Below are 16,750 nucleotides of genomic sequence, written 5' to 3'. Positions count from 1 at the left end.
GTTTTAAGTTATATGTTATTTTGAATTAAATGCTATCAGATTAAAAACATAGACTGATAATACTCGCTTTCTTCAATCATCTCTTAGTGCTCACCAGAAGATTCTCCAAAAGAGAAACCCTACTGCTTGGCCTCAGTTGTCCATGAATCCACAAGTGCCTCAAAGGAAAATGGATACTGAGGAATGTAATTTGATGACCTTCAACATTCTTATATGTGTTCACATAAAGTATCTTACATTAGCTAAAACAGTAAACTATCATCTGTGTATAAACTTTCTATTCACAAATTAAATAGCCAATCACGTGAACTTGAGTTTAGCAACCTTTATTTAGGCACAGAGGCATGTTTTGATCCAGGCTCTAAAATTTTCTAAGATCCTTGGTTACACTCTTTGGATGTATCATGGCTCTTCTTTTCCAAATGAAGATAATGTATGTGTCTTGAATTTTCTAGTAGAATCCTTTTTAAAAAATACTTGAGAAAAATGGACAAGCATGACAGTAAACTGGTATTATTTTAGAATGCTCTTTATTTTGAAACTTACACCAGGACATGTATAAGGCATGTTCACAATATTTGTTTGATGTACAAAACACATTTTCTCACTCTCCAGTTGCTCTTCTTTTCCTTTATACCTGCTGCTACAAACTGGTCCCTACATATCTTCCTATCTACAGTTCTCAGTTATTGTGAACATGTAGACAATGTTTCAGGGACCTGCAAGGAGAATCTGCCTCAAAATACAGAGTGAGCATCTATGGACTAAGTCACTAAGACATCAAAACTCACAAGGAACCAAGGCTGAGGAAGGTGACCAAATTAGCTCACGAACTTGGGACTGTGAGCTTCCAGGGGAACAAAGAACACAATGAAAAACATTTTTTTGATGTCTGAGAGAAATGGAATGTGTCCAGAATTCATGTTTCTATATTTACCACTGTCTACAAGTCACTAAAGAGATCTAATATTTTAACAGCTTCTAATGCAGTTAAAGTTTTGTTCTCACACCACAGTACAAGAGTGCATGCATTACTTCACACAGATGTCAAACACGGAACAAGTGAAACAGGGACACCTCAGGATTGTCTAATTACACAAGTGCCTCTTTCTTTGGTGGGATAAGGGAGGGAAATGACGGTGACTGTTTCCCTATGGCACCTACTATGTGTTAGACAGAGATACCCAAACATTTGTCATCTAACTCATGAAGAAGGACACATGGGGCTAGTAAGAGTAAGATATTCAAAGAACAAGTTCCAAATGTAGCATGGGGGTGATGAATATTTAGCCTCAATTTTCAGGGCAAAAAAAAGTCTTGGCTGATACTAATAAGAAAGTATCTGTAATTGATTTTCAAAAATCAGATTATATCTTTTAGGTGATGAAAAATAAGCTCTTTTATAAAGAGCCATTTATTCTACTGGGGGGAATAAAACAATGAAATGAAAAAGCAAAATCACATGGTGTTTCATGAAAAGGAGATTTAAATCTTTTGGTTTAAATCAGCCAGTATGTTACCATTTACTACAGATTATTAAAATGTGTTTGCTTAAGCCCATTTAAATGCAGAATCTCTGAGGAAAAATGTAGGCATGTTATAAGGAATATTGACTTGTAAAAATTTTAACCTGGGGCACTTTAATAGGTCAGAATACTTTAAATTCAAGTAGTGCTTTGAGGTGCTCATAACACTTCCCAAAAGAAGCCTTCCATCTCAGAGAGCACCTCTGTAAGAAGCACCAACAATTTAGGAATGTGGTAATTTTATTAGCCACTATTTGCTGTTATCGAGGTGTTTAATAAGAGCAGGGAAATGAACTATCAACTGTATTAAAGATTTCCATTTATTAGCACTGTGACACACAGTGCAAAGAATCTCAAATGTTTGCGCTTTATACCAGAAGTAATATATTGTTATTCTTCCAATTCAACAAACCAGTAAATTACTCTTCAGTGAACTGTGACTACCTAGAAAAGCAGGCTGACCTCTTCCAGAAGGTGCCGGCTGTTCTTCTTACAGGAGATCCTGATCAAGGCAGGCTGGGCAAGTGCTCTGCCCTTTCAGCCACTGCTTAAAGCACTGAAAATGAGAAAATGCAATCAGCGTCTTCAGGAACACGTGGGGCCTCAGCCCTCCTGCGCTGCTCAACAGACAGGGTTAAGTTCACCTCCACGTCTGGTGGCGCCCGGAGCCGCCCAACACTCAGGACACTGAAGCCTACTCAAGCGAGGAGTGTGCCCCGAGCCCTAGGAACAAATCATTTGCCTCAGAATCTGACCCATGGACTCTGGGCCTCCGACCTAATCTCAGGGGGATGGCCTTGCCCCTCCACTTTCCCTACACTCCGGCTTCATTCTTGGCATTTCATTCCAGGGATCGGCATTTTCTTGGTCCTGGGACTCACCCAATTTTTAACTGATCCTCTCTCTGCCTCGTCTTGATTCTTGTACATCCCACCAGCCTCCACACCACAGCCTTGACTGGAACCTGTCTACCATCGTGGTCCCAAGTTGCTTGTGGCTGCCTGTTGCTGCTAAGAGCTGCGTGTGTGTGTTAAGTCTGAGAGCCCAGGCACAACACCCTACACCTGCAGGAGACAGGCCATGCAAGAGACTGCAAGCTGTCTTGACTCCTCCTCCTAAGTGTATTGTATCTATCCCTTTTTCCAAGGGATTAATAAACTGACATGGCAGAGACCTGATCTATTCTAACCAGAAGGAGAGATACAGAATGAATGCCCACAGCACCCAAAATATTTACCCAAAGATCTTGGAATGGTACAAGCCAGAATCTCCCAGGATCAGGCACAATGGGCCCAGTTAGGTTTAGCTTTTCTCCTCTAAAGTGTTAAACTTACTTCATATACTGCACTAAATTGACACCATGCTGCACTGTGCATCTATTCAGCCATGTGTGTAAGAAATTACCTTTTAAGAAACAAATACTGCTTTGAATTTCAGCACCAACATATTTGAGGGAGCCGACTAGGACTGTTCTCCTCCACCCATGATGTGATGGATGGAAAGGACGGTGCGCAAAACTGCACACCCTAGACCCCAGGAGGCTTGATCCCCCTTTCCACAGCAGCAATCTTTGGAAAGGGAGACAATGAACACTGGCACAAGGAGGCTTATACAGAAAATGCTTTGAAAACACAAGTACTGACACCTATGAAAAAAAGTCCCTTTTTGGGGCACCTGGGTGGCTCAGTTGTTAAGCGTCTGCCTTCAGCTCAGGTCATGATCCCAGGGTCCTGGGATCGAGCCCCGCATCGGGCTCCCTGCTCGGCGGGAAGCCTGCTTCTCCCTCTCCCACTCCCCCTGCTTGTGTTCCCTCTCTCGCTGTGTCTCTCTCTGTCAAATAAATAAATAAAATCTTAAAAGAAAAGGTCCCTTTTTATTTTCAAAATACTTAATAGTCAAAATTCATGATAAGAGGATGGCCAAAGAGAATTCTTACCCCTTTGTGAAACTTGTGCCCACATTTTAGCACACGCACATTTTTGGATTTGAATACCTCACGGCATAGTTCACAGGAAGCTGCACCCGATGCCTGTGGAAACAAACGTATCCCCGTAATGAAGAATAGCTGAATTCCTTTTTACTACACAAGCTCTTCCTACAAGTGGCCTTTATACACTTTTGTCATTAAGGTGGCAAATTACTCCCAATTATAGCTAAGCAGGCTGAGGGAACAACTTAGTTTTTAACAGCATTTCTTAAGAAAAATTGCAAACATACAAAATAAAAAAAGATACCTTTAAAGTTCTAATTTTCTCACAGAAAAAAATGTTTTATATGGCTAATAAGTTCTCAGGAAATTATTACAAATTTCTAATTATCCCACCCCACACCCAAACTACGGTATGAATATTATAAATTAATCATTCATCTAATTATCTAACAGTTGGGGACAGAAACATAAATTATGACACATCCACACTATGGACTATTACGGGGTTAACTGAAATCATGATGGAAGTCCACAATCCCTGACACAAAAAGCTGGTGATGACAATCCTCTGAATAAAAAGGTTATAAAGGTTACAGGTTACAAAACAGTACATATCATATAGTCACATAATTGATTTTTTTGAAATAAAGATAACGGGTGTAGAGAGAGATACCTTGTAAAGAGCCTGGAAAGATATAGAATGTGAACAGCAGTTACTTTCAGTTAAGAGATTTAACTTTTTTCTTTGCTATTTTCTAAAGTTTCTATGAATGTGGATTACATGTGCAAATCAAAACAAAACAAACTGATGGCTCATTCAGCAAACATCCGTGGTCAGGGATTGTGTGGGGCGCGAGGGCACAGAGCTGAATGGGAGAGTTTCTGGCTCAAGCAGCACACAGTCTAGTGAGCACAGACAGCATTTTCTGTGAAAGCAGAGCTGGAGTGCCACCCAGGACACCAGGCACAAGCTCCCCCCACAAATCACAGCACCTACCCACGCTGCACCATTATTTTCCACTCCTCCTCCCCTCCAAACTCTGAGCACCCTGAAGGCAAGGAAGGAGGCCTGTTCATCTATATCCTTAGCAAATGGCAAAGAACCTGGCCCCAGAATGATTCTCCATAAACTGTCAGGCGAGTGAATGAGAGCAGCCCTGGCCATGGGATTAAGGTCAGGGATGCAGATGGGGACAGTGCCTAAAGGCTCTGAAGACCCTGAACTGCTGAATGGGGTTTTCTTTCTCTCCCCTAGCATTGATGGGGTAGATATAGTAGAATGAGGGGCTCTAGCTCCACTCTGCGGCCCGATGGGAGGGTCAGGGAGCAATGGAAGTGTCAGTCCCAGGGAAGGGCAGATTAAGGCCTCTGTAAAGCTCAGAGCTAGGTTTGGCTTGAAAAACCCAGTTAACTTGATTTATTTTTATTAGCATGAAAAGATGGGCACATACATTTCTAAGTGAAAAAAAAAGACACAAAAAGTATTTATAGTTTTGACTAAATTCATATATACACACACATACAAAAGAGGTTAGAAAAACACATACCAATATCATAATACTGGTTACCTTAGGGGGTGGCTTTTGGGGTTCTTTAAAGGCTTTTTGTTTGTATTTCCTACCATGAACACATACTGCTTTTGTAATTTGAAAAGATAAAGCAAACTACTTTTAATTTTTAAAAAAACTACCTATAATTATCAAACTAAGTCCCAGTTTGAATACATATTTTTCTTGTAAGTCAGCTTTTACAACTTTATCATCATCAACAACCATGAAGCAGAAAGTAATCTCTCCTCTGAAGGTGACTGCATTCTATGTGTGTGTTGTGGGGTGGGGTGGCAGGTGTCGGTGAGGATGCTCTGAGAATTCGGCCTGGTTGGAGGACCACCCAGCACCTGGCCAGTCAGCAGCCTGGGGAGAGGGAGGCACTCCAGCCAGGTCTTGCAGGAAAGCTCTGCGTGCTCATAAGCTCTCTCACTGGAGTTAGATGCTCTGGGAAATGAGTATATATGGTTTGGAAAATAGCCAAAGAACAGTGGAAAATGAAAATGTACAGGAGGAATACAAACGTTAAGTTCACACAAAGATTCACTGCGTAGTTCAAGTTAGCAAACAAGTACTCTGTGTAATCATGCATCGCTGACTCCACTATGGGGCCAGAAACTCTTCTAATTTTCATTTCATCTAAACTCTGATACCGGGACGCCTGGGTGGCTCAGTCGGTTAAGCATCTGCCTTTGGCTCAGGTCATGATCGAGTCCTGCACCGGACTCCCTGCTAAGCGGGGAGTCTGCTTCTCCCTCTCTCTGCTCCTCCCCCAGCCTCGTGCTTGCTCGCTCTCTCTCTCAAATAAATAAATAAAACCTTTAAAAAAATAAACTCTGATATCACAGTTGGACAAAAGGGAAAAACATGCTTTATACCAGAACTCAATCCGGAGCCCACAGCCCTGAATGGCCTCTTTCAACCACGTTTGGTTCCTACTACACAGTCCCTAGCATCGGCTGGCTCCATGTGGTGAGGATTAGGGAATTACATGCTACACACCCAGATCAAATGAAGGAATGCTGGCAAGCTGCATGAATCATCTGTGCCTCGGTTTCTTCATTATAAAATAAAGACAATTATAGTACCTTATCAATTGAGATCATAGATACCACAGTATTTTATAAAAAGATCTATGTAAACGTAACATTCTTATTGTCCAAAAGAACAAAAAACATTTTAAATCCGTATATCAAATTAAGGCAAGTTTAGCCCATAAGATCAAGTGTCCAGTGTCCTCCCCACCCCCTCCAGGCACTCAAGGGGAGGGAGGGGGGAAGCAACCAGACTTGCGTGAATACAGAGCTTGACCCTGGTCATTCTATTCTAGCACTTCATCCAGACAACAGCCTGAACAAGCAGATATGATCTGAGCTCACAGTGTTACTAAGTGACAGAACCAAGTCTGGGATTCCAAAGCCCATGGTGACATGGAATAAAATGATTCAAAAATCATTTTCCCCAACTATTCAAAATATCACACTTACTATAAAAAATTAACTTGTATTTGACTGCCAGTAGGCCCAGTTCCCAAAATGTGGCCAGAGCTCTCCTGGTCTCTCTAGTGCAGGGGCTTCTCCCAACAGGGACCCATAGGTACCCACAAAAGCAGAGATGTTCTAATGGAACACTTAAGTACATCTAAATTTGGTCTCTAATATTCTTTAAAAATTTACTTATTTGAGAAAGAGAGTGTGTACACGAGTAAGGGAGGGGGAGAGGGAGAGAGAGAATCTCAAGCAGACTCCCTGCTGAGAGCAGAGCCGGTCAAGGGGCTTGATGTCACCACCCTGAGATCATGACCTGAGCCGAAATCAAGAGTCCATGCTTAAGTGACTAAGCCACCCAAGCACCTCTAATTTTTCTTTTTTTTTTAAGTAGGCTCCATGCCCAACATGGGGCTCAAACTCACAACCCCAAGATCAAGAGTTGCACACTCTACCAACTGAGCCAGCCAGGGGCCCCTGGTTTCTAATTTTAAGATCAAATAAATTAGGTCTAGAAATGAAAAGAACGGGGCTAAATCATGGATTAACTATTTTGTCTCCTTCTTGTTCTTCATTAAAAAAACAAAACTGACTCCATCGTCACACATATAACACTCACAGGGATATCTTCTGTCTTCTGTCCCTTGGTTTTGGGCGATGGTCCAGCAATTATGGAGGGTGGGCCCTGGGAGGCCCTGGTCACAGAAGCAGCAGAGCTGGGCTCAGACAACTTCTTGTCTTTTCCTGAATTTGAATTTGGCTACAGAGATAATGTGGGCAGGGAGAGAAGCAAGTTTAGTAACCCAAATCTTCTGTCTTTACTGAAGTGCTCTCCATATTTTGGTTGGATGCATTTTTTTTTTTTTTGCTTTTTATAATTCTCATATTTTATAAATAAAGTGGACCATATTATTGTATTATTGTATCTGGATGAAACACTGACCTTTTTCTTTTTCTGTTCATCTACAATGTGTTCTGTCACTCTTTGGACAATTTCATCAATACTCAATCCTGAGAGCGAGTTCTTATTCTTGTTTCGCACTTTTTTAATAAAACCAGCAAGCTCGGTGCTAAAAAGAGGAAGTGGAGATAAATGACAAGAGAAAGTCAAAGTTTTCTACTGTGGAGAAATATTATGTGCTAATATTAACCCAACAGCTATAAGAAACAAACCCAATACATACAAACAAAACTAAACAATAGCAACTGTATATAAAGGCAAGAGAATCTCTCTTTCCAAGTAGTTATGAAAATTCCAATACTATTTCTAAATATTTATTTTACTAGAATTTCAAAGTAACAGAACAGTTTATCTGCTAGATCCATTTGGGATATCCGTATCTACTTTGAAACCAGATTTCGTATAGGCTGGATGTATTGTAGCTTTATGCTAAATCACTAATTGATCAGATAACATTGGTTCTGATTTGAAATCAGTAAAATCTCTTTTTACCTAAGGGGAAACTAGATCTGTTGACTGCCTCCCTTAAAAAAAACCTGACAACAAGGTTTTCAAAGCCTGAATGTTTCACAAGTACCAGTGGATGGAATTAAACCATTAATCAACAGGAACTTGATATTTGAAGCATTAACACCTCAAATGTTTTCATTTTCAGAAAAGTAGGATGCATTTCTATTCAGTTGTTTAAACTCTCCCAAATTTAGTCAGGATTGCAAACCATTTTATTTGTAAGGTACTTTTGGTAATTATAATGAGCATTTTTACAATTGGCATGGGAACTGCTGAGGGAACTTACAAGTTTCTCAAACTTAGGCTAACTACGCCCACGGACATACACTTATTCTCAATGAAGCAGTCCTCCACAACAGATGCAAAACATTAATTCTGGCCAATCATAATTTAACCACTACTTTGTTTCAAAAGTGTAATTTCGAAACTTACAGTATCGTATCAAAGACAGAAATAACATGGGACAGAGTACAGAGGGTCATTCTGGGATGTGGCTTCCTCTCTTCCTAGCTGTATCCCTGAGGAATGCCCTCACCGCTTCTCTCCTAGGCTGAGACAGGGAGCACCTCTGATCCCTCATACCAACCTGCAGATCGAGGTCAGAGGCTGCCATGCAAATGCTCGCCGGCTTAGATAGAGCAGCGCTCCCCACCCTCTGTAACACACCCACAGTCCTGACTCACTATCAAATCACACCTGGTCATTCCAACTTCACACCTCTAACAAATCAGAGGTGCTATTTAGCAAGGTGTAAGTTCTTGCCACCTTTCTTGCTAGCTGGTATTTCTTCCCCCAAATGATACGAAACTAGTGTTTTGCAGTTTTGTTTTTCATTTAGGGATTGCATACTAGGACTGGAGCATGTTATTGATCTCATCAATATCTCAGCAAATTGCCCTGGGTTCTGATGAGTGTAGAGTAACCAGGAGTCAGTGTTTTCAATCTAGAAACACACATCAAAAAGTTGGTTTGAAAATGCTCACCTCTATGTTTACAAAAAAAGAAAAAAAGGTAGCACCTGTCTTTTCTGAGTAAAACAACTATGGAGTGGTTTCCACTTCAGCCCCTAACTGGCCATAATGTTATCTGATCAGGAAACCTCAGTTCAATAAAGTATTTAACAGAGTCACAGACATTTTATATCCCTACCTGTTGTAACATGGGAATACCACTGACAGGTGCTCGATAATACTATTAAACGGCTTTTTTGGAGACTGGCTTGAGTGGGTAGCACATCCTGGAAGAATAGGTGGTTTCTGATCAGCCACAAGGCTTTGTTTTGGTGGAGTTTCCTGGCCCGTGATCTTACACTCTGGCAGCTGGGTGACTTCGGGCTGACAGGAGAGCGATCCTGTTAACGGTGGAGAGGAAGCCCCCACTGGGCCATCATTGGCAGAGACCAGACTTGAATCCTTAGGAACTGCTGTTTGGTTTCCAGTCCCATGACTTGTAGAAGTGGAGGTTCCATGATCTGCATGACCTGAAGACTCTGGAAGTACCGTAGGAGGAATCTGGGAAGAATATACCATAGTCCTTGGATCACTAAGAGAAACATCTGTGGATAAAGACTGACGATTAAGCAGACTATAATAAAACCTGGGTGCTCAAGTGCACGGGAAACTTGAATACAATAAATTAAAGTTTTGTTTTTAAAAAACCGCTGGTCACCTTCACTTTAAAATGAGCTCTACTGGGCTCCACGCTGCTGGCCTCCCTCCCACCTCTCTGCAGCCCCTTCCCAGGCTCTCCCTGCAGTTCTTAATGCTTGTCTGTGCCTTAATGTGGACGCTCCTTAGGATGCTGTTGGGGGGGGGGGGGGGGGTGGAGATTCATGTTCTTCCCCAGGACATTTCACATTCTTTCATGCCTCAGTGCTGTGTGCTTGGTACTGATAATGCCCACTTTTTAAAAGATTCTAGTCTTGAATGTTCTCCTGAGATCCCAAACTGCAAATCCAAACTTCTTCTTAGGCAAATCCAAGGCCACTTAAACTCGTGTCTTCAAAATCAGGCTCGGCTCAGTCTCCGACCCTGCTCTTCCTTGGGTGCCCACCTCACGGACAGAAAACCAGATTTGTCTTGACTCCCCAAAATAGGCACACCGTGCCCCCCATCTCACAGGCAGTAATTTCCACTGTTCATCCTCAATACCTCTCAAATCTGCGCTCTCCCTCCAGCCCGACTCCCCTCTCTAATCCGGGACCCAGCTGCTGACAGTGAGCCCCTCTCCCAGGTCTCCACACTGTGGGCCAGCTGATGGCACCTCCTTACTTGAAACCTATACTGGCTTCTCAGTGACCTCAGGAAAAGTCAAACTGCTGAACACACCTTACAGAGTAAGTAAGGCTCCCTTGGTTCTGGCCCCTGGGTATTTTTATGATTTTTCTCACCAAAGCCCCCCTCTATCATACTGAACTTCTTTTATATCCATGAAAGATGTATTCTGTTTTTCTAGCCTCCAAATACGCTGTTTCTTGCATTTGAAATACTCTGACCCTCCAAATATCACACTGTCCACCCCTTCTCAAACACACACCCATGTCTTCCTTTTGCCTGGTAATTCCTATTCCAGATCTCTGACTCACTGAGACCTCCAACAGGGAATCTTCTGCTGAGGCCTAGACCTCCAGGTTAGGTTAACCCCTCCTAATATATGCTGCTATAGCATTTTATGCTCCTATGAAAAACCTTGGCACACTTTACTTATAATTATGGGCTTAATAACTCTCTTTTCCCAAACCCATATGCCCTTTGAGGGAATAGACCATATCTAATCTTGATCACCACTAAATACCCAATGAATGAATGGGGGAGAAATAACACACAAAGCTAATGGCTTTTAGGGATACTTATTACTTAAGTTCCTGGAACCCTAAGAGTTCCCAAGGCTTAGATATTAAAATTCTTTTGTGTATTTATAAAATTACATAAGCTACAACTAAAAATTAATAGCAAATATTCTACTGAGATCTCATTTTTTTTTTTCCCTTCCATGTCTACCATAAGAACTTAGAAACACACTCTCTCTCCAAAAGAAAAAAAAAAGAAAAAAAAAGAGGGGGTGCCTGGGTGGCGCAGTCAGTTGAGCATCTGACTCTTGGTTTCAGCTCAGGTTGTGATCTCAGGGTTGTGAGACAGAGCCCTGCCTCAGGCTCTGCATTCACCACGGAGTCTGCTTGTGACTCTCCCTCTGTCCCTCCCCACCACACTCTCTCTCAAATAAATAAATCTTAAAAAAAAATAAAGAACTTAGAAACATTATAAATGATAAGTGATCTTTAATTCTACATCAAACTCTACTTCTTACTCAGTTCAATGGAGAGAAAAATGTGTTTCTATGGAGAGAAGAAAATGGATCCCAATAGAGTATTTTACTCAGTTCAAGGAGGCCAAACTTTTTAATTTTTTTTTTAAATATTTTATTTATTCATTTGAGACACAGAGATACAGAGAGAGAGAGAGAGAGAGCATAAGCAGGGAGAGAGGCAGAGGGAGAAGGAGAAGCAGGCTCCCCACTGAGCCAGGAGCCCAATGTGGGGCTCGATCCCAGAACCCCGGGATCATAACCTGAACCGAAGGCAGATGCTTAACCATCCGAGCCACCCATGCGCCCCCTTTTTAATGTTTTAAAAACATTTTTTGGCAGGTGAAACCACAATAAGCTTGTATGCTTAGTATGCAAAGTACTGGCTAGAGAGAGACTTTCAAGATCAGGCTCCTGAGTGTAGTCACCTACGGTAAGGAGACTGAACGTACATGACAGAAGGGTTACAGGGTGGGGCACAAATGTGGGCAGCCTTGACTGGGCTTTTAGGGAGAGGCAGAAGGTGGAGAGTGAGGTTGGTGCTCCATGCTGGGGAACATCCCAGATAAAGGTCTGGCAGTGGCAGGAAGGTGCAAATCAGGACCTAAGGAAAACAGGCTCCTTATAGCAGACTATTTCACAACCAGAAGTTTTTAATGTTGTGACAATATATTCTGAAACCTACCTCTAATCAACTCTTGAATAGAGTCCTTCTTTAAATTCTTACAGTCTGATCTCCTTTGGTCTGAATTCTTTTCAATTTGGTATCGGTTGAGCATCTGCTCTGTGTCCAAATAAGAAATATGTACCCCAGGATACAATAAAGTGATACTAGGTGGAGCCATATTTTAAAGTCCACAGTATAGAACTAATCTTTTACTTTACTGTGCTGCATATTTTAAAATACAAAGCGAGGTCTGGCAAACACTATTATTCAAAAGATTCAGCAAATACCTCAAACTACCAATAAAATATGACAGATCAGACCAACAAAACCTTTATATGTCTCAGATATAGCACTTTTTAGTCTGTAGTTGATGAAAAAACAAATCTTAATTTTGGTCTTATGCCTGCAAGTATCTAGGAATAAGACTATATCTTAGGTGGTATTTGTAGACAGAGCTGGTCTAAATCACAGGCAACTGATCCTCTTGGATTATTTGTTCACACGTAGAAAACACACACACCAGCATCCAGAAAAGAAAGCAATGTGCCAGCCCTGTGTTTACTTCAGTCCCATCCTCAAGACACTGATGCAGAAAGACTCATCCAGTTATATAATGTTTATTATTAAGCTTAAAGGGTTACCCCGTAGCACCAAAAATGAGAACATTAAGGTAACTCATTAATCCATCTCATCCCCACTCCTAGAATACAAACAACAAAAATCTACTCTGGCCAAATAAGAAAGAAACTATGGTTTACTATTGTTTTCTTCACACACACAAAAAGAAAAAAGAAAGAAAGAAAGAAAGAAGGTGTGATGGACTTACTGCGCTACAGATGGGAAATGAAAGCTCAGGAATCTGCACTTTAGGAAGTTCACTGAGCTGAGAGCCATTTTTAACTGCCTGTATTTGTTCTTCATACTGAGACTGTAGGTAGAAGGAAAAGTGTTAAGTTCTTCTAATAAATTCTCATAAAGAATCACAACTGTCAATTCTTACTATATATTTACAAATGGTCAACAGTCTTTCAGGAATATAACAGAGATGCAAAGTATCAGAACAATTATTTCTTTAAAGAAGTTCAAAATAAGACCTCATTAATAGGAATGCTCTACAGCCTTATCAAATATAACTTCTCTAATTTTCTCAATTACAGGCAGAGTTTAAGACAGCTAATTAAGAAAACAGCATTATTTTCAGGAAAAACTCTTAATAATTACAACAAAAAATATATATTGCCTTTAACAGCTCAACAAAAAGTTTCAGTGACATTCATCTCTCCTGAGAACTATAATCATATCGGTTTTGATAGAATTACAAAATATTTTATGACTTACCTTTGCTTTCACGATTTCTTTTCTAACCTTAGAAAGAAACGATTCCCATGAATGTACATCTGACTCCATATCAGGGTAAGTTGCAGAATCACTGAAAAAGAAAAACATGGAACTGCTTAATGTCTACTTCAGATATGTTTTTAAAAGTTAAAAACACTACAGTGCAAATGAAAACAAACATGAGAAAGATATATATATATATTAAAGATTTTATTTATTTGACAGAGACAGAGTGAGAGAGAAAGAGCACAAGCAGGGGGAGTGGCAGGCAGAGGGAGAGGGAGAAGTAGGCTCCCAGCTGAGCAAGGAGTCCAACATGGGGCTCAATCCTAGGACTCCGGGATCACGAACTGAGCTGAAGCTGATGCTTAACTAATTTAGGCACCCAGGGGCCCCAGAAAGATATATTTAACATGATCACACACACAAAACTATTTTTTTAAAAGATTTATTTATTTCAGAGAGTGCGCAAGAGTGCTCACGTGTTGGGGGAGGGGCAGAGGGAGAGAATCTTCAAGCAGACTCCCCACTGAGTGTGGAGCCCGACAGAGGACTCAATCTCACAACCCTGAGATCATGACCTGAGCAGAAATCAAGAGTCGGATGCTTAACAGACTGAGCCACCCAGGCGCCCCACACACAAAACTATTTTTAAAGAATTATGTATCTTACACTCACCAATAGAAACACTTTAGGAAATCTTAATTATTGATTAACCAAACTTCCCAAGCTGGTGGGCAGAGAGTAAATATTCTCCTAAATTTTAATTTCTTGTCCTAACTTTGAAGATTTGACCATTTTTCTTTCTTTCTTTTTTTTTTTTTAAAGATTTTGTTTATTTATTTGACAGAGAGAGAGGCAGTGAGAGAGGGAACACAAGCAAGGGGAGTGTGAGAGGGAGAAGCAGGCTTCCCGCGGAGCAGGGAGCCCGATGCGGGGCTCGATCCCAGGACCCTGGGATCATGACCTGAGCTGAAGGCAGACGCTTAACGACTGAGCCACCCAGGCACCCCTGACCATTTTTCATTTAACATCTTTGTGTTTTAACCACAAAGGCTGTTTTTACATTAAAAAAAATAAAAAGGCAACATGGAACACTTAAACGTTCCAATAAAAAACCTCATCCTCACCTTATGGTAAAATAAAGAGTGGGGCCTAACAGACTGTGATAAGTTTATACCTCAGCACCTTTACTGAAAGTGACAAACAAGCTTTCCACTCCTAACTGGGAAGATCAATAACATTATCAATCCGTGACTGTGTCAGTTCTCATTATATATCTTAAAGAAAAACCAGAACATTCCTTTTATGTCTTTTCTCTTTCGCTATCCTTTGGTGGAATGAAATTAGCACAGAATCCCTAAGAAAGAAGCTACGTGTACTATGAGGCTTAATGAGGAAGTCGACACTATCAGACGAAAGGTCTGAGAGCTCTGTTTCCCAGAGATGCCATAACGTGTGGCCCACGGCAAGATGAAACACCAGCCTTTCGGCACCACTGCTTCCACTTCAGCTGTACCAGTCTTGTAATTCGAATCAGCATATTAGTTTTCTCTCATTAGAAAGGTTTTCTCATGTGAAAAAAAACGAAATCTTGAAAAACCAAGAAATAAAAACTCCCTTAAAACCTTTTCCATGACCCCACAGAGGGTCAATACTGAGGGTTTGAAGTGTTAAAGCAAAAAGCATTGGCAAGGATGAAAACTGACTGTGGAATACGATAAAAAGACCAGATGAAAAGTAATACCTTGTGTGAAAATCCACACAGAAAATGCTGAGGCTAGACTGAAGAAGACCCTCTAAAATTCCCAGGTAAACCTTATTCCAAAAACGACGTCAAACAAAAACAAGAAAGATGATGGAGAGTTAAAAAAATTACCATAGGTGAGTATCTTTTGAAGTGACATTCCATTCTTAAGTCTACCACTAAGACTGTTAAGTGACTGTTCTTATATAGAAGGTAATTTTTAAAAAAGCCTGAAAATGTGATCTTCATTCCAGAAATTTATTGCATGGAAATAAATAATAATATGCATAAAAATTTAGCTACAAGGAAACTCACTGAAGAGCAGCTTTTATTAACAGAATGTGCAAATAACCCGACTATACCAACACAGTGTTAAACGTTTAATAAATCACGACACATTTGTATGCTGGAACACTATTCAACTTCGCAAAATTAGGTTAGAGAAATGTAATTATTGATATGAAAGGAAGTTTCCTATGTATTACTTAGTAAAAAAAAAACCATAAATTTTTTTTTTTCAAACACTTATTGATTTATTCCAAAATACTAACTAGTTACACATCAATTTAGAATTATGGATAATCTTTACCAGTTTTGTTTGTACGTTTTGATTTTTCTACCATTGAACATGTATCGACTGTATAACTATTAAAAATAAAATGGTCTTGGGGAACCTGGCTGGCTCAGTCAGTTAAGCGTGCAACTCTTGATTTCGGCTCAGGTGTTGATCTCAGGGTCGTGAGTTCAAGCTCCTTGTTGGGCTCCATGCTAGGCATGGAGCCTACTTTAAAAAAAAAAAAAAAGGTCCTGTCTAATACAAACATTTTTTTTCTCAAATCAGCTCTAACCTGGATTTACTAAATGACATGCCAGAAAGAACATCTGCGATGCCACACAGTACCTGCTCAGGAGCTTCAGGTTTTTAAGATACCCTTCTGCCTGTGAGTCCATGATCTGTAATTTGTACACATCCATGTCCTTCCAGTTTTCAAGCACAGATACCTAACGTTAGATTAGAGAATGTTTAAGTATTTTAAGATGATGAAACTGAAACTATTTTAGGTTGTTAAAACTTAAACATTTCGAACTACTTTCAAGTTTCTCCTTAAATGACCAATGATGACAGAATCATTAGAACGTGATAACACTGTAATTTCACACAAGTGAACATGAATTAAATAAAACTTTTGGATTTGAAAATAGAATAACATAATGACAGTAAAATTATTTTACCTTAAATGATACGTTTCTCAGATATGGAACTTTCCACATGGCTTACCGCTTAAGCCACGTACAAGCACGGAGCCAGGTTACCCACATGTGTACACCTGATGTGCATTATCTGTGGTCCTGTTCCTCATGAGCAGAGGGCCGGGGGCCTGCAGAATAACCCCAAGGCTGCACCCTCTCAAATTTAAAGGCCTCAGAGAAGTTGTTTTCAGTACGAACTTCAAAAGCCTCTAGGGCAGGTTCTTAAAACTTTAGACTCTTTAGCTTCCCAATAAGCCTACTGGCCATTTTCATTAAGTCATTATGGAAATATAGAACTGCTTTGTTTTAATGCAGGTGTCAGTCCCGGACCCACCAGGCAGACGGGCTGGCCAAATGGTGGTAAATGGGACCTGAACAAGCTTATGAATATAGATGTGGGCACAGGACCCAAAAATATATGCACTTTGGCTTTTTCCCCCCTTCCTTTCCTTAGAAGCTGCTGCACAGTCAATATTTAATCAA

The 16,750-nt window shown here is 40.5% G+C and overlaps 1 protein-coding gene across 11 annotated transcripts in view; it reads right to left on the bottom strand.

Annotated features, from left to right (window-relative positions):
- Positions 1–513: 513 nt before the first annotated feature.
- Positions 514–16,750, bottom strand: part of TTC3 (tetratricopeptide repeat domain 3) — a 118,357-nt gene continuing 102,120 nt past the window's right edge. For all 11 annotated transcript variants that reach the window (XM_032392649.1, XM_032392651.1, XM_032392653.1 and 8 more), the window contains 8 exons: positions 15,918–16,018; positions 13,270–13,360; positions 12,758–12,859; positions 9,111–9,472; positions 7,434–7,560; positions 7,110–7,250; positions 3,463–3,555; positions 514–2,082 (listed from right to left, as the gene is read on the bottom strand). In XM_032392649.1, the coding sequence (XP_032248540.1) occupies positions 2,017–2,082; positions 3,463–3,555; positions 7,110–7,250; positions 7,434–7,560; positions 9,111–9,472; positions 12,758–12,859; positions 13,270–13,360; positions 15,918–16,018 (1,083 nt within the window). In that variant the 3' untranslated portion in view covers positions 514–2,016. The remainder of the gene's footprint in view (positions 2,083–3,462; positions 3,556–7,109; positions 7,251–7,433; positions 7,561–9,110; positions 9,473–12,757; positions 12,860–13,269; positions 13,361–15,917; positions 16,019–16,750) is intronic.

The sequence above is a fragment of the Phoca vitulina genome, unplaced genomic scaffold (assembly GCF_004348235.1).
Source record: "Phoca vitulina isolate PV1807 unplaced genomic scaffold, GSC_HSeal_1.0 scaffold68, whole genome shotgun sequence".
In the NCBI taxonomy this organism is placed as follows: domain Eukaryota; kingdom Metazoa; phylum Chordata; class Mammalia; order Carnivora; family Phocidae; genus Phoca; species Phoca vitulina.
This window is presented reverse-complemented; position numbering and strand designations above follow the sequence as displayed.